The sequence below is a fragment of the Microcaecilia unicolor genome, chromosome 6 (assembly GCF_901765095.1).
Source record: "Microcaecilia unicolor chromosome 6, aMicUni1.1, whole genome shotgun sequence".
Taxonomy (NCBI): Eukaryota; Metazoa; Chordata; class Amphibia; order Gymnophiona; family Siphonopidae; genus Microcaecilia; species Microcaecilia unicolor.
The window spans coordinates 87,958,943-87,980,523 of record NC_044036.1 but is presented as its reverse complement, the minus strand read 5'-3'; the positions used below and the strand labels follow the sequence as shown (position 1 = coordinate 87,980,523).

Genomic DNA, 21,581 nt, shown 5'->3' with positions numbered 1-21,581 from the left:
ATCCCACATTATCCCAAACAAGTTTGAGTCCAATGTGGCTTACAATAAACAATATAGGATATGTAACAAAGAATAATACATAAGAAAGTCATTTGTTGTAAGAATCCAATTTTACAAGACAGTATCATAAACATACTGGGATAACTATGGATGTTTAACATTTAGAAAATCTATTATGGATGAGAAATTGTACATAAAACAAAGAGAAGGTTAATGGTAAATAAAGTAATAACCAATTCAGGTAATAATTAGTTGTTTGACATATGATTGTTCTTTGTGAGGGTTTGTTTGAATAGGAACAGGTTGAGGATTTTGTGGAATCTAGTATATTCCTGTATATTTCTTGTTTTGGGTGATAAGGATTTCCACCATTTGATTCCTAGGTAAGTGAAGTCTGCAGAGTCGACAGTTTTGAAGATCACTTTTTTGCAATTTGGGAGGTGCAGTCTGAGATAGTTTCTTGCCTCATATTTAGTGTTTCTTTGAGGTAAGTTTAATTTAATGTTACCATATAGTTTGGAGCTGTGCCGTTTAGGATTTGAAAGATAAAGTTACGTAATTTGAAGGTGATTCTCACTTTGATGGGAAGCCAATGAAATTTGATTAATAAATGAGAGACACTTTCAAAACGCGAGATTTTGTATATGAACCTGGCTGCAGTTTTTTGAGCTGTTTGGAGTTTTTTCAACATGTACTCCTTACAGCCAGCATATATGGCATTACAATAATTGAATTGAGATCATGTTAATGATTGTACCAATAGTCTGAATGTTTCTGATGGGTCTGATCCTTTTTATTGTCTAAACAGTCCTGAAAGATTTTGTGATTACTAAAGAAACTTGAGTTTCACATGTTAAATATTTGTCTATAATTATACCTAGAATTTTCAGATTGTTATCAATTGGGAATGAAGTGTTGTCAATTGTGAAATTGTGTAGTCGTTTTGGTAAAATAGGTTGGTAATGACCATGAATTTAGTTTTTTCTTCATTTAGCTTTAGTTTGGATTTTGAGGCCTATGTTTCCATCAAATTTAAGTCAAGTAAGATGTCTTGCATGTTCTTTTTGAAGGTTATGTATATGGTAACATCGTCAGCATATAGGAATGTTCTAAATCCTTCTATTTCTAGTCTAGGTGACATCATTAAGGATGGCTCTTTCACCTGTGATTGACAGTGGTAGAAGAAGGCACCTTTGGTCAGGAAACTGTGTTGGTGTAAATATCAAGTCCCATGGGAGTAACCTTATCTTTGGCTCTAGCTACCAGCACATCACACCACTACAGCAAGGGAAAGAGACTTAGCTCTATTCTCCCTTAAATAAAACACACTTAAGAGAGTTTCTGGCTATCAAAGACATTGCACCTTGAAAGAGCGGGCAGGAAGTGCATTTATTAGAGCCAACAAAGTTACAGCATTTGCACAAACCAATGGCTGGAACAGGGAACCAGTTCCGTACTCTTCCTATTCCGAAGCAAAGATAGAAAGAGCAACAGAACTGAGTCTGAAGGAACCATAAGAAGGTCCCAGGAGAAACCACAGGACAGAGAATCTCAGTAGTGGTGTGCCCATTGGGGAAGGGACCACCTATAGAGACTTTGCAACTGAAGGCTCAGAGAGCTCTACTACCAAATAGAGACCAACTGAACAGTGCAGTGATTCTCGGTCCTCAGGGCACACCAGACAGTCAGGTTTTTTGAGAAATCCACTATAGAAATGAATGAGAGAGATTTGCATCCATAGCCTCCTTGGTATGTAAATCTATCTCATGCACATTTAGGGAAAGGGGATGGGATTTGATATACTGCCTTTCTGTGGTTACCATCAAAGTGGCTTACGTATTATTTACAGGTATTTATTTTGTACCTGGGGAAATGGAAGGTTAAATGACTTGTCTAGAGTCACAAGGAGCTGTAGTGGGACTCGAACCCATTTCCCCTGGTTTTCAGGCTGCTGCACTAACTATTAGGCTTCTACTGTATGTTTTCATAAGTTGGCTGTTTCTGAAACGGGCCAAAGAGTGGAGGCATAGCTTAGTGATTATTACACTTATTGTGACTTTGTGCAAGTCAATGCATCCTCTATTGTCTCGGGTACAAACTTACAGTATAGCCTCATTTACTACTACTACTGCTACTACTTATCATTTCTAAAGCGCTACTAGATGTACGCAGCGCTGTACACTTGAACATGAAGAGACAGTCCCTGCTCGACAGAGCTTACAATCTAATTAGGACAGACAGAACAAATAAGGGATAAGGACAAAGAGTAGCAAGATTCCGTGCAGAATCCTAAAGAGTAGCAAGATTCTGGAATCCCAAGACTACTACTACTACTTATCATTTCTATAGCGCTACTAGACGTACGCAGCACTGTACACTTGAACATGAAGAGACAGTCCCTGCTCGACAGAGCTTATAATCTAATTAGGACAGACAAACAGAACAAATAAGGGATAAGGACAAAGAGTAGCAAGATTCCGGAATCCCAAGACTACTACTACTTATAATTTCTAAGGCGCTACTAGACGTACGCAGCACTGTACACTTGAACATGAAGAGACAGTCCCTGCTCGACAGAGCTTACAATCTAATTACAATCTAATTAGGACAGACATACAAGACAAACAAGAGATAAGGGAATATTAAAGTGAGGATGATAAAATAAGGGTTAGGAGTTAAAAGCAGCATCAAAAAGGTGGGCTTTTAGCTTAGATTTGAAGACAGCCAGAGATGGAGCTTGACGTACCGGCTCAGGAAGTCTATTCCAGGCATATGGTGCTAATGTATTAACATTTTAATGCATGGTAATACAAATTCTAAAGACAATTCTGTATCTGGGCATATACAGTTATGTGTTCAAATACATCCAATAGTGCTACTCACATACCCAAATGCACTATTCTATAAGTTAGCACATATATGTTATGGTGTGTAAGTACAAGGGGAAATACATGTGGGAGAAACATGGATAGGCCATGGACATGGCATCAACTTATGCACGTAACATAAAAGAATACTATTTAAGTTCCACAAACTGTATAGCACACTTAAGCACGTAAACTTGTGCCAGCCATTGATGTGGAAGTGGTCACACCTAAATGTAAACGCATTGATGTTGACTTGCAGTAGTATTCTAAAGCAAACTCTTGGTGCCAAGATGCCATTACAGAATTGGCGCTCAGCACGTGGCATTGAGGTGCTTACTTGAGGCACCAAGTTATAGAATTGCCCTGTGTGTACTTAGGAGGATCGTTATCAATGTAGGTTACTATTAAGATGGGTTATTTTACCACAAATTGTGTTATTTTAGTATAGGGTCTCATTATATGCAATAAGACTCTGTGCTAAAATAGCATGACTTGTGGTAAAATAACCCTTCTTAATGGTAACTCATATTTATAATGTCCCCCTTAGTTGGTTCATAGGCCCCATTGACATGCTAATACATATTAGTACATCTAGGACCCGATAGTGCCACAATCGGCGCTGACCCCGGATATTCAATGCTGGGCTGTTTCAGGTGACCAGCATTGAATATCCGGGTTACTTTTGGCTGGCCCAGACTTAACTGGCTAAGGAGTCCTTTTACTAATGTGTGCTGAAAAATGGCCTGCTCTGTTGTAGGAGCATGTATTGGATGCACACAGGTCCATTTTTCAGCGCTCCTGCAAAAAAAGGTGTTTTTTTGGGCCGAAAATGGACGTGCAGCATGGAGGGGCATAATCGAAAGGGACACCAAAGTTTGCTGAGGACGTCCTCGCAAAACGTCCCGATGGATGGGTGGGGAAACCCATATTATCAAAACAAGATGGACGTCCATTTTTCGTTTCGATAATACAGTCGGGGATGCCCAAATCCTGAAATTTAGGTTGTCCTTAGAGATGGTCGTCCCTAGACTTGGTAGTTTCTGATTTTCAGCGATAATGGAAACCAAGGATGCCCATCTCTGAAACGACCAAATGCAAGCCCTTTGGTCATGGGAGGAGCCAACATTCGTACTGCACTGGTCCCCCTGACATGCCAGGACACCAACCGGGCACCCTAGGGGACACTGCAGTGGACTTCATAAATTGCTCCCAGGTACATAGCTCCCTTACCTTGTGTGCTGAGCCCCCCCAAACCCCCCCAAAACTCACTACCCACAACTGTACACCACTACCATAGCCCTTACGGGTGAAGCGGGGCACCTAGATATGGGTACAGTGGGTTTGTGGTGGGTTTTGGAGGGCTCACATTTACCACCACAAGTGTAAAAGGTAGGGGGGAATGGGCCTTGGTCCGCCTGCCTGAAGTGCCCTGCACCCACTAAAACTGCTCCAGGGACCTGCATACTGCTGTAATGGACCTGATTATAACGTTTGAGGCTGGCACAAAATATTTTGAAAGATTTTTTTGAGGTTGGGAGGGGGTTAGTGACCACTGGGGGAGTAAGGGGAGGTCATCCCCGATTTTCTCTGGTGGTCATCTGCTCAGTTCAGACACCTTTTTGTGCCTTGGTCGTAAGAAAAACAGGACCAGGTAGAGTCATCCAAGTGCTCGTGAGGGACGCCCTTTTTTTTTCCATTATGGGTCGAGGACGTCCATGTGTTAGGCATGCCCAAGTCCCGCCTTTGCAACACCTCCGACGTGCCCCCGGGAAATTTGGCTGTCCCTGCGACGGAAAGCAGTTGGGGACGTCCAAAATCGGCATACCGATTTGGGCGACCCTGTGAGAAGGACGCCCATCTTCCGATTTGTGTCAAAAGAAGGGCGTCCTTCTCTTTCAAAAATGAGTCTGCTAATAAAAATTGGCGCACTTCCATTTTGGACCTGAGACCTTACCACCACCCATTGACTTAGCAGTAAGGTCTCGTGCATTAACTGGGCACTAATCATCAGCACGCGTACACTGCCGATTAGCGCCCGATTAGCACAACCTGGTAGAAAATAAAAAATATTTTCTGCCACGTGTATCGGATGTGCATAAAAAATGGAATTATCGCCCAGGGCATGCAGTACCTGGGCAGCAGTTCCAAATTGACATGCGTTGGACACACTTAGGCGCCTACGTACCTTAGTAAAAGGGCTCCTAATATTCAGCACTGGCCAGTTAAATTTATAGAGGGTAAAGATAGGACTGCTATTTAGGTTGTCCAATTTGCCCACTAAACTTAGCCAGCAAGCACTTGAATATTCGCAAATAACTGGTTATATCAGACGATATAGCCTGTTAGCCGCTAAGCACTAATATTCAGCAGCGATAACCAGCTATCTCGAACTGAATATTGGCACCTAGCCGGCTAAGTGCTATTTAACTGGCCAGGAGCCATTCCTGGCTGGTTAAATATCACAGAATATCATGGGGCTAGTGTTTAGACTGTAAGCTCTCTGTGGCAGGAGACTACCTACTGTACCTGTGCTTTGATCTTGAATTTGGAAAGGTCAGTCATCCAATTCTAGTCCACGAGAAATTACCACCAGTGTGACAGCACTGGCATTTATGTGAGAAGGATACGCTTGGTTTCCAAGTTGTCAATTTTTGTTTCTTTCTGAGAGAGCATGCATTGAAAGCGTGATTATGAATCTTGTAGAAGCCAAGTAAGGAATGTCCTTCTTTTCATCTTTTCATCTTTTCCCTGTCTAATTCTTTTGGTAGTTATTTATTTTTGTTTAGTTTTTGTAAACTCTAAGTTTGAAAAATAAACCACTTGCATTTGCAAGTCCTGGAACACCATGCTCCTTCACACAGTTCTTGTGAAGTGACCTCTGCAAATGCCCCTTCCCTTTATCTCATAGAAATTGAAGAAAACCTTTGTTGCCAACAGCTGGATCTGGTTTTAAATGGTTTAACTCGTTCCTGCTATGCAGTGTGTCTGAGTATGCTCAGATATCACCATCTGCGCTCAGTTCTCTGCAATTAAAGGAGAGGTACTGCCTTCCATCAACTTGGAATGGCTTTATTCAGATTCACAAGTCTCCCGTTTAGCATAGGAAGAGGACTGCTTGCTTATTATTGAACACTCCAAACCAGTAAGGAATAGATTTTCTCTAGCATAAGAAATGGGAGTTAATTTTCAAAAAATGCTCATCACTTCACTTAGCAGGACAAGGGGCTCATTTTCAGAGGTTACTATGAAACTTTGTAAGTCTAGGTGGGTCTTTTAGTAAGCTAAGGTAGTGTTTTCAGCTCACGGTAGAAATCAGTTGGCAGTAAACGCTGAGGCACCCATAGGAATGTAATGGGCGTTTCGGTATTTACCCTGAGTTAAAACGCTACAGAAGCTTAGTAAAAGACCCCCTTTGTGATTTAAAAGTATGCCTCCAAATGTTGCCTGCTGAATTTTAAGAAAATTTTCAACCACACTTAAGTCCTTAAGCTTTCTGCTGAAAATTATCCTAAATACAGGTGTCAAAAAATTGGCCTCCTCAGTGTTTTCTGAAAATCATCCTCCTGTATTGTATGTTATAGAGAATTCATAATTTGCTGGATAAGTAGTTTAGAATTACACCTGCTATTTATTCAACTTAATATTGATGTCTAAATTGGCACCCATGGGGTCTTTTACTAAAGCTTAGCTCGAGTTATCTGCAGCAGGGCCCATTTTATTTCTATGGGCCCTGCAGCAGATAACTCAAACTAACCTTTAGTAAAAGACCCCCTAAAGGTTCTTAATAGATATTGATAGCTTTAAAAGGATAAACGACAGGTTGTTGTAGAACCAAAGCTTTTCAGACCTCAATGATCCCTTCCTTCAGACGGGTCACTGTTGATCCAATTCAAATTTCTTATGCGGAATCAATTATAAATGCCCATTCATTATCAGCCACAGTGAGATGATGTTGAAGGTTTGGACTGGCGCCATTTGGAACAGTGTTTTCAGAGTAATTCGATTCAACAAGATACATTACAAAATAATATGTGTAATATTCTATTACACTAGGAACATATACAACATATTGCACTTTTTCCCTTCTTCGTTCTCTCCTCTACAGAAATGTTAACAGAGAGCCACTCTCTAATGTAAAAGTAAAAATCAGATTCATTCAGTGCTACCTTTAGACTTTGATACCATGTGTGATATAGCCTAGCACCTGTAGCAAACAAAGCCCTTCATTCTTCTACCTCCCAAGATATTTGTTTTTAATGCTGAAGCCCTGGGACCACCCGTCCATATGTCCATAAAAGACCTTTCTACTCTGGTTCATCAAAGAGTTGTTTCAAACTGTGCTGAGTTTGACCTCAATGTCTAGGACTTATTGGTTAAAAAAAAATAAAGGAATGAGGCAACAGTTCAAACTTTTTAGGTGACTGCAGTAGCGTTCTAGTCACATTTCTGGTTTATCTGCAGACTCAAAAAGCATTTAGAGTAACACAAACAAACAGAGGTTGCTAATCTTAGTTTAAAAAAAAATGAACGTTATGATATTAATCTGCTTCCCATTTTCTGTACCAAAGCTTCCTCCTCAGAAGTTTGAGTTGTTATGGGTGAGACCAGCACATGATCCACTCTAGTATCTTCCACAGATTGAGGATATTGATTTGAAACCTAATCCTATTGTACAAAACCTAGTAATCCAACTAGATTCAGATTTGAAGATGGATACCTAGGTTTCCTAGGCTGTTGGGACATATTTTGTTTTATTAGCTTTAGAGAAAGAAACAGGTCAAGTTGCCTTACATATATAATGTTACTTCATGTACGGTAGTACAGGCACTTATAATCAATGGGACTGATTATTGCAATTCCTTATAGCACAGGATGATGCACAGGTTACAAATTGTGCAGAATATGGCTTCTAAGCATATTGTTGGGGTTCAGGTTGCTGAGCATGTAAAATCCATTAAAATAAACACCGTATCTCGACTGGTGTCCAATAAAATACCATATTCAATTCAAGGTATTTACATTCATTTTTAAGGATCTGTACCAGCTAACTCCAGCATATAACAGTATATTTGCCCCTATACACAATCTTTGTTTTACTTAGTAAGGTGTTTTAATGTTTTCTTCAGAAAATGATGCTAGAGTGACCTCAGCAAGGAAGGCAGAATTTAGCTGTTTTGTGCCTGTAATGTTGGATGTGCTGCCTGGAAACAAGTTTACTAATTTATTGGAAAACAAATTAAGGCATGGATAGTTTGCTACTAGTTTAAGGGATGTTAGGCTTTTAGGGACCCCTTTACTAAGCTGTGGTAATCACTAACGTGTACAACAGGTTAAAAAGTGCTACCATGGGGCGAGCTCAGGCATCCTGCGGTAGTTTTCAGATCAATATGCACTTCCCATGCACTAACAAGTACATTTTATTTTTTAGTGCTGAGGGTGTGTCAGGGGAGAAGAATAGGTGTGTCCTGTGCTAATCAATTAGCACAGCTACATCGCCGCACACTAACTGATTTAACACATGGTAAGCGTGTAAGCCATTACTGCCTAGAAAATAGGTGTTGGTAAGTGCTCACACGTTAATGGGGGAAATTAGCGTATGGCCATTAATGGGAATAATGGCCATTTTCCATCAGACTAAAGGTGATCTCAACGCACAAGAAAGACCTACACCGGGGATAGCCCTGGCCAATTTTTAGCATAGCTTAGTAAAAGATCCCCTTTATTTTTGATCAGAGCTTGTTGTTTTATTTTTATTCATTGTTTTATGGTGTTTTATTTATTTTACATTTAATTTATCTTTATTTCTATTCATGTGTATTCAACCTGAACCAAAATGGATTACAAACTAGAAGCATATTTACCCATAATCAAATAACAAAAGTACTGCATAATCTGTGGGACTCACCAGCCTACATTACATTTGCCATAGGCTTGATTTCAAACCCTAAAATCTATTGACTCAGAAAAAAAGCCAGTATAGGTGTCTGAAAATTGGGTCTATGAGAGAAAAATAATCACACATGTACATACTGGAAGCCTAAAAATAAACTCTTAAAAGAAGAATAAGGGTCTCTTTACAAAGCCGCAGTAAGCACTAATGAGTGCTTACTGCAGCAAAAAATGGCTTACCAAAGGGGGTACTGAGGCGTCCCACATGCCCCATCCCACATGCTAAAATATAAAAATAGAAAAATCAGCCATTTTATCCCAGTAGTAAAAATGGCCTTAGAGCATGGGAATGACTCGTATAAGGTCATGCTAAAGCCATATTTCACCACTGGTTGGTAAAAAGGCCCTTAACACTGTATTTCCAAATGCGTTGACAAAAAGAAGACTATTCAAATGTTTGGGTTTATTTTTAATTTATCCTAAGCTGGAAAAGGAGAGTATTCCATTCCTGGGTCAGCAATGGGGAAATGTAAAATTTGATCATTCCCTCAAAGCGTACCTTCCTCAAGGATGGTACAGTTAAATACAAGGCACTTTCCGACCTTAACAGCCTGGTAGGTTTGTATATTTATTTTCAAAATATCAGCTAAATACAACCCCCCCCCCCCCCCCATTACTAAGCCGCACTAGCGGCTGCAGTGCGCTAATGCCGACACAGCCCATTCATTTTGAATGGGCTGTGTTGGCATTGCCGCGTGGCTTAGTAAACAGGGGGCTAAGGTACATCATGCAATAATGCTCTACGGGTGATGAGCAAAATTTTCTATTTCACTCTAGACTGAACTGGTAGCCAATGAAAATTGACGAGTTGTGGAGCAATATGCTGGAATATGGATGTTTTGGTAATCAGGCAAGCAGCAGCATTTTGCACTACTTGAATGGATCAAAGTCATGAAGGTGGAAGCCCAAGATATAACAAATTGCAATAGTCTAGTTTTGACAGAATCATGCACTGTAATACTGTTCTAAAATCTGCCTGAGAGATGGTGCATATTAGATTACTCAATAAACACAGCCTTAAAAAGTTGTCTTATGCAACTGAGATTTCATTGACAAAGTGGAATCAAGAATAATCCCTAAGCTATAAACTTGACATATAATTTCGATCATTTGTCCACTTAGAATAATCTGTGTGGAGATATTATGTGCACTGATCTATTGACATTGTGCATCTGTTTTCAGAATATTCAACACAAGTCTATTGTCCTAAAGCTGTACATCTATGCTCAAGAAAACTTGCTGTAACCTCTCTAAAGCCTTGTATGGAAACAAACAATTGGATATCATCAGCATAAATGCTATAACGCACAAATTAAAGATTTTAGTTTCCAACACAGTGTCATTAAATACTTGTTGTACTGTTGAAAGAAAAGACCCTTGAAGCACTCCAGTGACAAGCGTCCTTGTTCCTTGATAAAGAAAAATTGACATATATATGAATCCCCTGATTGTGGTCATCTAAAAATGATCAAAACCAATCTAAGCAGACCCCAAGACTCCAAAAGCTTTTAAGTGCTGTAATATATATGATGATTTATAGTATTGAATTATTGAGTGCAGCAGAAATATGTAGGAGGAACAGAAAATAAATTTTACATTCACCTAATCCTTGTCTTAACATATCAAAGGTCATTAAAGAAATTCTGTGCAGTGGGATCTATGGAAAACATATTGAAAAGGATCCAATATGTCTTCCCTGTTCACAAAAAATGTAATTCACTGGCCATAATACAACTTGATCAATGATTTTAGCTAGGCAGATAATATGATATAGGTTCATAGCTGGACATCATTTTTGGATCCAGAGTATGTTTCTTTCAGAATGACATAATAGTTGCTTGTTTTAAAACCTTGAGCAAACAACCAAATTGTCCTGAAGAGTTTACAATAGTTTTCAATGCTGGATCAAAGTCATTCCAACTTTTGTAAAACAATTTTATTTGCATATTGCATTCTAGGGGCCCTGTTTACTAAGCCACGTCATAGGCACATGAACGTTTTTAATGCACGTTAACCATGTTTGTGCGTTAACTGTGTAAGCACCTACAATATCCCTATAGGCGCCTACACAGTTAGCACATGTGCTAATTGTAGGTGCGTTAAAAACGCTAATGCGCCTTAGTAAACAGGGCCCTAGATTTTTATTATAACTGCCTTGGAATGTTAATGTAAGGCAAAACCTCAAATTTGACAAATAGATAAATGGTGGATTATATGCAAAGACTCTAGTTGACAACTTTTGTAATGTTATATTCCCTTCTTTTGACAACAAATTATGATGTCATCATTTTGAAGCCAATCAATCTCCATTTCACACAGTGCTTCTTATTTATGAGGAATCCTCTAAGCATCAAAAAGACAGCATTAAATGTTTAAAAAAAATAGTAAAATATTGCCATAAGTCTGATGGTCATATAAACAAAGATCCATTTGTAGCACTGAAAGCTGCATTAATTTCCTTTTAACCGAGCTTCCTTTGTAAAACCAAAGTACAGCGCAGATTACCTATCACAAATTTTGGGGGTGCCCAAGGGTGGACTGGGGGGAGGCAATGCATTGCTCTCTCCACCTCTTTTTCCTTCCCCCCCACCCCCACCTCCATGTGTGCCAAACATACCTTTGCTGGTGAGGATGTCAAGACCACACCAGCCAAATAAATATAGTGACATGGTTCCCCTCCTCTTTGTGCCTTAAAGAAGCAGCGTGAGGAGGAAGGGAGCCATGGCACTGTATTCATTTGACTGGCAGGGCTTCAGCATCCCCACCAGGAAAGGTAAAGAGGTTCTGGAAGGAGCCTGACATAAAGGGGGGGGCAGGCCCCCAAGTCCCCCACCCTCCGTGGCTACATCACTGTCTCATAATCAAGAGAAAGGGGTTCCAATATTCATCCTATATGATGGCATGATAAAGCTTTATGTTTTTTAGGCAGCCCCAGAATCTATTTAGCTCCAAGAGAACAGAAATGCCCCTGATGCAACAGAACAGTCCTATTGTCAATGAATTCTGAAAGTATTTAGCCACAGTATGACTTTCTTTGACTAAAAGCAAAAATAGCTTCATGGAATTCTTAACAGTACAACAAAACAGCACAGCAGCCCCTTAATATCAAATAAGAAACTCCTCCTTACCCACTGCTTCCTCTGGGGTCCAATAGCCAGATGAGTCACAGACACGGGGTGAGGACGCTTCATGCACATACTGGTGGAAGCTTCCATCTTCAGTGCAGTCTCCACACAGAGTCCCCAGGTTTCTACAAGGAAAAAAAAGAGATCTCAGCCATTAGATTCAAATGCATTTAAACCTCCCTTTAATGTTCATGTTTTATGAGATCATGATGATATAAACCTATGGCAATCTATTCACAGCTAAGAACCATGTAAGCTAAATTCTACAGCAACTATATATAATTTCAACTTTCTTTATTAAGAGTAGATATTTCTAAAAATCACTATATTTTGCCAATTCTGGTAACTTTCAAGGGCATGCATAAAATTTACTGCTATCTAAATGTACCACATTAAGGGGTCCTTTCACCAGTAAAAGGACCCCTGTGGTGGTGTTGGCATGCGGGTTTGCCACACACTGAGGTCCCCTTATATCACAACAGGTAAAAGGATTTCTTTTTAATGGAAATGGCTGTGTGGTAAGTTAAGTATTTGCTCTACGACCATTTCCTGAGGAAGCCCTTACCGCCTCCTATTTAGGAGGCAGTAAGGGCTCCCACACTAACCTGGCAGTAACCGCTGGATAAGCCCCCGACTCTAAAAAAAAAAATCAAATTATTTTTTGAGCACCAGAAATGGCACGTGGCACATACTGGCTCTGCTGCCAGGCTCCTGTGGTAGCCCAGTGGTAGGGCCGATTTTCCACACAACATAGCATTTATTGTTTATACTGGTGCTTTGAAAAATAATTAAATGTCTATACTACAATCACTAGAGAGGAAGAAAACCTGCCCATATATGGGAAAGTTTTATAAGGTGACACCTAGTTTTATACACAAAGATGTGTAAATGTCTGTATTTTAGTCACTTATGTATACAAGTGACAATATACATATATAAATGACCCTTTTAAAAGATTGACCAGTGGGTAGTTCTATAAGGGGCTGAATACTTTATGAAGTAAAGAATGCACCGACTTTGAGGTATTTTAGTTATTTACACATTGGTGCAGCCAAATATATGCCTAGAAAAATCTTATAAAATAGTGATGTGGAAAGGTACACACCATGACATGATGATGCATCTATTACCAGTGGGCATGCTCAGGGCAAAATGTTCATGTACACAAGTATGTATATTTTTAAATATGCTATTATTTATGTGCATATTTGACAAACATTGCTGTGGACATTTACACCAGCTCTAGGGCTGGCGTAAATGTCCACACCTGTCACTTATACTAGTATTTTATAAAGTCAGGTATAAAATAAGCTCAACATAAGCACCTAAACAGGTACCTCATTCTACAATTCCCCTCATAGGGTTTAATTTTATATAAAATCTTTTTCATATATATATGTGACCACATATGTGCGTAAAAGACTTTATAAAGTCGGGACTGTCTTAATCTACGTGACTTTTCAAGAAGATATATAGTTTGCTGGCAAGTATTTCTGGGTGGTACATGGGTGGAGTTCACAAGGATGTATGTTGATTAAAAAATGTTTCAACATGTGCACTTGTGAACTATGCTATACTATATTATACTATACTATACTATCTGTCTAACAGGCCACTTTTTTCCATACTGGATTTAAGACAGATTATATAATAAGAGATCCTCGACCTTAGAGGTGAATTATAATAGACATGCAATACATAAGCACGTTCAACAGAAAAAGAGACTAGACATGGCTATCCTCTGTCTGGAAAATAAATACGCTTTAAAAACTTTCTGAAAAGGATAATAAGAAGTAATTTGCCTATTCTGATGAGGTAAACTATTCCAAATTTTAGCACCGTGATATGAAAAGGATTGCTCGAACAGTAATTTTGATTGAATATTTTTTACAGAAGGATAATCTAATCTAAAATCTGTAAACATGTGAGAAGCTCTGAGAGAGGAGGACATTTCTCTGGGTAAGTGAATACTTTTTGTACTCTGTGCTTTGGGGATTTAAAAGTTGGGGTTTAAAAGAGGTAAGGTGGGTTTATTGATAAAGACAGTTAGAATTTTAAAAAAGCAAACTTTACTAACTAGTCTCCATACCCTTTCACCCACAGTTTTAAAACTTGAGCCACAGCATACAGCATTAACAGATAGCCTCTAGAAGGCACAGCAGTGCTTACTTAAGTCTTTATTTTAAAAAAGAAGCAAGCTTCATTTACTAGCTTCTATAGTGTAAAACCCTTTTTCCCATAGTTTTAAACTGAAATTTTCTTCTAGAAGCAGAAACTTAACTGTAACAGAATGACGCGTGAGGTGATTAAATTTGCACATGACACAAAACTATTCAAAGTTGTCAAAATACATACGAATTGTGAAAAATTGCAGGAAGACCTTAGGAAACTGGAAGACTAGACATACAAATGGCAGATGAAATTTAATGTGGAGAAATGCAAAGTGATGCACATTGGGAAGAATAATCTGAATCATAGTTATCTGATGGTAGGGTCTACCTTAGGATTCAGCATTCGAGAAAAAGATCAGGGTGCCATTGTAGACAATACACTGAAATCTTCTCCCAGTGTGCAGTCAAAAAAGCAAACAGGATGCTAGGAATTATTAGGAAAGGGATGCAAAATAAGACCAAGAATATTATAATGCCTCTGTGTCGCTTTATGGTGCGATCTCTCCTTGAGTATTGCATTCAATTCTGGTCGACGTATCTCAAAAAAGATATAGAGTAATTAGAAAATGTTCAAAGAAGAGCAACCAAAATGATAAAGGGGATGGAACTCCTCCCATATGAGGAAAGCCTACAGAGGTTAGGGGTCTTCAGCTTGGAAAAGAGATGGCTGAGGGGAGATATGATTGAGGTCTATAAAGTCCTGAGTGGTGTAGAACGGGTAGAAGTGAATCAGTTTTTCACTCTTTTAAAAACTACATAGACCAGATGATACTCAATGAAATTACATTGAAATACTTTTTAAACAAAAGGGAGAAAATCTATTTTTCACTCAAAGAATAGTTAAGCTCTAGAACTCACTGCCATAAGAACATAAGCACCGCCATACTGGGAAAAGACCAATGGTCCATCAAGCCCAGCATCCTGTCTCCAACAGCGGCCAATCCAGGCTTCAAGAACTCGGCACCCCCCCCCCCCAAAAAAAAACAAAAACAAATAAACACTGCCTTGGGTGAATCCCAAAAAATAAATAAATATAAGGAGTTTCATTCCTTATATTGCGCTTTGCCCCTCAGGCTTGCCATTGTCTAACATTTAAATACAGTAGGCATATCTCAGTTTCAGGAGGGCTCACAATTTAAAGGTTAAAAAAAAGAGAGCTGAAGGGGGATTTTAACCTAGGTCCCTTCATTTACAGTTCATTGCATCAATCACTAGGCTATGCTTCAGACCTGCTTGCTGTTCAGAATGCCCATAATACCTTTCCTGTGTCACTTTCAGGATGACAGTAAGCACTGGGAGATTAAGGAGAAGTCATGCCTTAATTCCTCCAGGGGTCAGCTACTCAATTCAGGCACCTTTTATACCCTGGACGTGACTGAAATAGGTCTAATTTAGGATTTTGACTTGGACATTTCTTCCCATTTATTGCTGATTATTTATTTGCATTTTGCTCACACCTTTTTCAGTAGTAGCTCAAGGTGAGTTATATTCAGATACTCTGGATATTTCTCTGTCCCAGGAGGGCTCACAATCTAAGTTTGTACCTGAGGCAATGGAGGGTTAAGTGACTTGCCCAAGATCACAAGGAACAGCAGTGGGATTTGAACTGGCCACCTCTGGATGTCAAGACCGGTGCTCTAACCACTAGGCCACTCCTCCACTCTGAGAGTGTTGGATGTGCTAAATTTGTGCCCTCCCTAGTCCTGCCCTACACATGCCCATAATATGCCCCCTTGCTATTTGGATGAACTGCAGTGTAGGACATCCAAATTCTGCCTTTCAAAAATTACAGTTTGGGCATTTTGGGCAGATGGACTTTTTTGGGGTCATTTTGAGGTGTCCATTTGCTTTAAAAATGAGCAAGGAATACTGGCAACTGTTCTATAATTTTTTTACCCTTGTAAGATCCATCCCAATAGATTTTGGTATAGGAGTCAACATAATTTTGGTTACGCTATCAAGCATGAACTTTACATGTGAACATTTACACCTGCTCTCAAGCAAATGTAAATGCCAATGTCTTCATTCATGGAATATTTTCTGCCACTTATGCTAGTATTTTATAAAGTACTAATGAAAAAAAAATCAAACCCACTGGCCTTTATATAGCAGACATTCAGGAGTTAAACAATAAATTTGAAAAGTAATCTAATTTAGATTTTGCAAATAAGTACTACTACTAATTATCATTTCTATTGCGCTACAAGACGTACGCAGCGCTGTACACTTGAACATGAAGAGACAGTCCCTGCTTGACTGAGTTTACAGTCTAATTAGGACAGAAACACAGGACAAATGCTTATGCTTATAAAGAAAGTATGCAAAGATTCAGTGTAGGCTTTATGATTCCAGCCGAGCTTAATTTCAGTGAGAAACGCCGGCCAATTCAGCTTATTTAATTGGCTCTATACATCATTAAACCTCCCAGAACTCTTTTTTTCTCATTTTTGTGATTTTTAATACTATATTTCACAGTTACATTTACAGTCACTGAATACGTTTCTCTCTCCCTTGGGGGGTTCTACCTATGTGTCTTTAGAAAACAGCACCTATGTACGTGCTTACTTGGTCTCCAAACGGTACACATTATTTATTTATTTATTTATTAGGATTTCTTTACTGCCTTTTTGAAGGAATTCATTCAAGGAGATGTTCAGCAAGAATAAGTCAAACATAAGCAATAGACAATTACAGCAGTAAAATATGCAAATAACAATACAATATATGGCACAGTATACTACTTATGATGTCAACACAATACGTAATAAAACATTTTAATATACAACATAGGGTATTAGCAAAGATGGAGTACATAGATAGGTAAGATAGAGTAACAGGAATAAGAAGAAAAGGGGATTAATTTAAGAAAGTTGTGTATGAGGTCAGAAAACATGTCTTGCTTTAGTATGTGCAGCTGGAGAATGTGGTGAAGGTGGTTAGCTTGGCAGAGTTTAAAAAGGGGTTAGACGGTTTCCTAAAGGACAAGTCCGTAAACCGCTACTAAATGGACTTGGGAAAAATCCACAATTCCAGGAATAACATGTATAGAATGTTTGTACGTTTGGGAAGCTTGCCAGGTGCCCTTGGCCTGGATTGGCCGCTGTCGTGGACAGGATGCTGGGCTCGATGGACCCTTTGTCTTTTCCCAGTGTGGCATTACTTATATACTTATGGTACCACTCCATGTGTGTGTGTGTGACTAGCAAGTTAGGGACCCTTTTACAGAGCGGCGGTAAGCCCAACGTGGGCTTACCGATCGTTCAGGACTACCGCCAGCCCAACGCTGCTGCCGGCGATAGTCCCGCCTTGAGCGTGCACTATTTCCAGGGGAAAAAGAAAACCCCCGGAAACGGCTTGCTCAGCAATAACCCAGTGGTAACCAGGTATCGCTGCATGCTGCCTGGGTATCACCTGGTTAACGTGGGAGCCCATATCGCCACCTCAATGGGTGGTGGTAACGGCTCCCCATCACATAGCCACGCGGTAAGAGTTTATTAATAGCCACTTGAAAAGTGTATGCCGAGAAACACAAGCAAAATCAGTTCAAAGCAACTCCTAATATACCCGTATCCTCTAATCTGGTCACTAGAGTAGATTGATCGAGAACATCAAAAGCTACTGTTAAATCCAACCTGATCACCAAAATACTCTTGTGACCATTCCTATACTTCAAGATTTCATCTAACATCTTGGCCTGTAATGTCTTTGTACTGCACCATTTATGAAAGCCTGATTGAAAAGGATGTAAGGCCTGTGTGGCCTCCCAGTAATCATAGTTAAAATCATCACTGATGCCACAGTCTATATTATATAACAAAAATGCTCAGTGTTGATCAGAACTTTTAAACAATCAGTTATACAGGTGATAGCTTGACCTGACCTCAGTGGTGACTCATTTCAAATGAGTTACCACTGAGGTCAGGTTAAGCTATCACCTGTATAATTGATTGTTTAAAAGCTCTGATCAACGCTAAGCATTTTTGGTTATGCTATATGAAAGCTCCTTGCTGTAGAAGTGGCTTTTTAAATTTTGACAGTCGATATTATAAACAGCACTTATTCAAATTTGAAAAGCACAAGTGATTTATAAAATTGATCCAAGACAAGATCTGGAAACTATTATCTAGTTTATATATATAAATGGTTGAGGAATGTTTTCTTATGAAATTGTATTCTTTATGGTAATTTTATATTGTAAACTGTTCTGCAGTCTCTTAGGAGAGATGGTATATATAAATTATACGGGAAGTTGGTAGCTTATATTTACGATTAAGATAAAAGTTGTGGGGTAGATCTTTGAAAATTTAAAAAATATTCAAAAAAAGGGCTAGGAATATGAATCACACCTGCCAAAGGAGGGGTTGGGGTGTGGAAGGGGATGGAACTGGCCAATTTGGTCTTTGTTGCCAATCCACTGGTGAGAATGTGAACAAGTGCATGATCAAGCTGTCTTTAGCTGTTTAGATCTATTAGTCTGTCCCTATGAACTATTGTGTAATCAGATGTACTATGCCGTCCTAATTTGATTGTCTCTGTTGTTATGTCCTTTAGATTGTAAGCTCTTTTGAGCAGGGACTGTCTCTCTTCGTGTTTGACTGTACAGTCTGGTAACACTTTAGAAATGTTGAGTAGTAGTAGTAGTATAGGACTAGAAAAGTCATTCGTTTACAGTGCACCCAATTGGAGTTTCAGGGGCCCTTTTACTAAGTCGCGTAAGCATTTGCAAGCACCTAATGTACGCCAAAATGGAGTTACTGCACGGCTACCACGTAGTAGTGTTCCTAGGGGGCCTGACACCCGGGGCGGATCGACGATGTGCCCCGCCCCCCCGGGTGCAGCGCCCCCCCGGATGCAGCGCGACCCCCCCCCTCGGCAAAAGGACACCCCTCGCAAAAGACCGCCCCCCTGGGTGCATGCCGCTGGGGTGGGGGGTGCCGCACGTGCCTGTCCTCCGTTCGTTCCATGCTTCTTCTCTGCCCCGGAACAGGAAGTAACCTGTTCCAGGGCAGAGAAGAAGCATGGAACGAACGGAGGACAGGCGCGCGCGGCACCCCCCCAGCGGCGTGCACCCAGGGCAGACCGCACCCACCGCCCCCCTAGGAACGCCACTGCTACCACGTGGCTCTTGCAGAAATTTCATTTTTGGCATGTGTCTGATATGCGCAGCTGAAAAATAATTTTTATTTTCAGACACGTATTGGACGCACGCCAAGTGGCAGTTGGCACGCGCAGGTTATTCCTGCCTGGTTACCACTTGAGACTTTACCACTATATCAATGGCTGGCGGTAAGGACTCTGAGCCAAAATAGACATGCGGCAATTTTCATTTTGCTGCACATCCATTTTTGGCAAAAATTTTTAAAAGGCATTTTTTACAGGTGCGTTGAAAAATGATTCTGCACGAAACCCCAAACATGCATCTACACTACCGCAGGCAATTTTTCAGTGTGCCTTTGTAAAAAGACCCCTCAGTTCTTACATGATCTACAGGTGGAAATAACTAGTGAGGTAAAGTTGTTAAATTTCAAGAGGACCTTATGAGACCGGGAAACTGGACATCCAAATGGCAGGTGACGTTTAATGTGAGCAAGTGCAAAGTGATGCATGTGGGAAAGAGGAACCCAAACTATAGATATGTGATGCAAGGCTCCACATTAGGAATCACTGACCAGGAAAAGGATCTAGGTTTCATCATTGAAGATACATTGAAACCTTCTGCTCAGTGTGTAGCGGTGGCTAAGAAACCAAATAGAATGTTAAGAATTGTTAGGAAAGGAATGGAAAAATGAGAATGTTATAATGGCTTTATATCACTCCATGGTGTGACTGCAGCTCGAATACTGTGTGCAATTCTGGTTACCACATCTCAAAAAATATATAGTGGAATTAGAAAAGGTACAGTGAAGGGCGACAAAAATGATAAAGGGGGTGAGACGACTTCCCTATGAGGAAAGGCTAAAGTGGCTAGGGCTCTTCACCTTGGAGAACTGATAGCTGAGGGGGGAGATATGACAGAGATCTATAAAATACTGAGTGGAGTGGAGTGGAATGGGTAGACATGAATCGCTTGTTTACTCTTTCCAAAAAACTAAGACTAGTGGGCATGCAATGAAGCTACTAAGTAGTAATTTAAAAAAAAAAATCGGAGTAAAGGTACAGAGAAAATTGTGAGAGAAAGTGGTAAAAGCAGGTAGCTTATCAGGATTTTAAAAAGGTTTGAATAATTTCCTAAAAGAAAAGTACATAAACCATTATTAAGATGGACTTGGGAAAATCCACTGCTTATTTCTAGGATAAGGAAAATAAATTCTGTTTTACTATCAGTGGCGTACAGAGGGCAGGGCGGTGGGGGCAGTCCACCCTGGGTGCACGCTGCTGGAGGGGTGCAGAGAACAGCCGCACAGCTGTCGGATCCACTGGTTCGCTGCTCCCTCTGCCCAGGAACAGGTTACTTCCTGTTCCGGGGCAGAGGGAGCAGGGAACCAGCAGAACTGACAGCCGCGCGGCTGCTCCCAGCAGGTAAGAATGCACCCGGGGGAGGGGGGCTTGGGTGATACGCCGGGGGGGGGTGTTGATGCGCAGGGGGGGGGGTGTCATGCTCCGCCCAGTGGGGATGGATGCCGCTGCACCCGGTGGGGGGGGGGGGGGGTGCACAGCGGCGATCCGCCCCGGATGGTAGCCGACCAAGGATCGCCACCGTTTACTATTTAGGGATCATGCAGGTACTTGTTACCTGGATTGGCCATTGTTGGAAACAGGATACTGGGCTTGATGGACCTTCGGTCTGTCCCAGTATGACAGCACTTATGTTCTTATTTTCTTAGATTTAAGATTGGCCTGAAAACCTGGTTACTCCAACAAGTATATAATTTAGCCTGAACAAAAAATTGTAACTAAATCTATAGGGAAATGTTTTGATGAGCTTTATTAGATAAAAACTTGTATTTAGGGAAACTGCAAGTTATTACCCTTGTGTGTACTGCTATTAACAATAATCTAGATCCAGACTCCTATATATAGTGTCGCGTCAAATGTATGTTGGTGTGTCTATTAGGGGAAAAGCCTCAATCCCGGCGTGCACTCCTTGTGTTGTGGAACAACGAAAGGGAGCACCGCCCGATCATCACTGGCTGAAAAACCCCTATTGTTTTTCAGCCAGTGATGATCGGGCGGTGCTCCCTTTCGTTGTTCCACAACACAAGGAGTGCACGCCGGGATTGAGGCTTTTCCCCTAATAGACACACCAACATACATTTGACGCGACACTATATATAGGAGTCTGGATCTAGATTATTGCTTATAGTTTTGACTACCTATAGCTCCAATATTGATTAGTAGTAGGTGTTACTGCTATTAACAGTCATTTGGATAATAATTGTTGTGCTGTTCATCTCCATTCCTTCTGTATCTTTGTTGTTTTTAAACTGTCTTTGTTAGTTGTGTCTCAACAGACTAAAATTTTTCTGTAA

At 40.3% G+C, this 21,581-nt stretch overlaps 1 protein-coding gene across 1 annotated transcript in view; it reads right to left on the bottom strand.

The window, feature by feature from the left end:
* PAPPA2 (pappalysin 2) overlaps positions 1–21,581 on the bottom strand; it is a 440,672-nt gene that overhangs the window by 242,972 nt on the left and 176,119 nt on the right. The window contains 1 exon segment of the mRNA XM_030206931.1: positions 11,945–12,066. Coding sequence (XP_030062791.1) covers positions 11,945–12,066 — 122 coding nt within the window.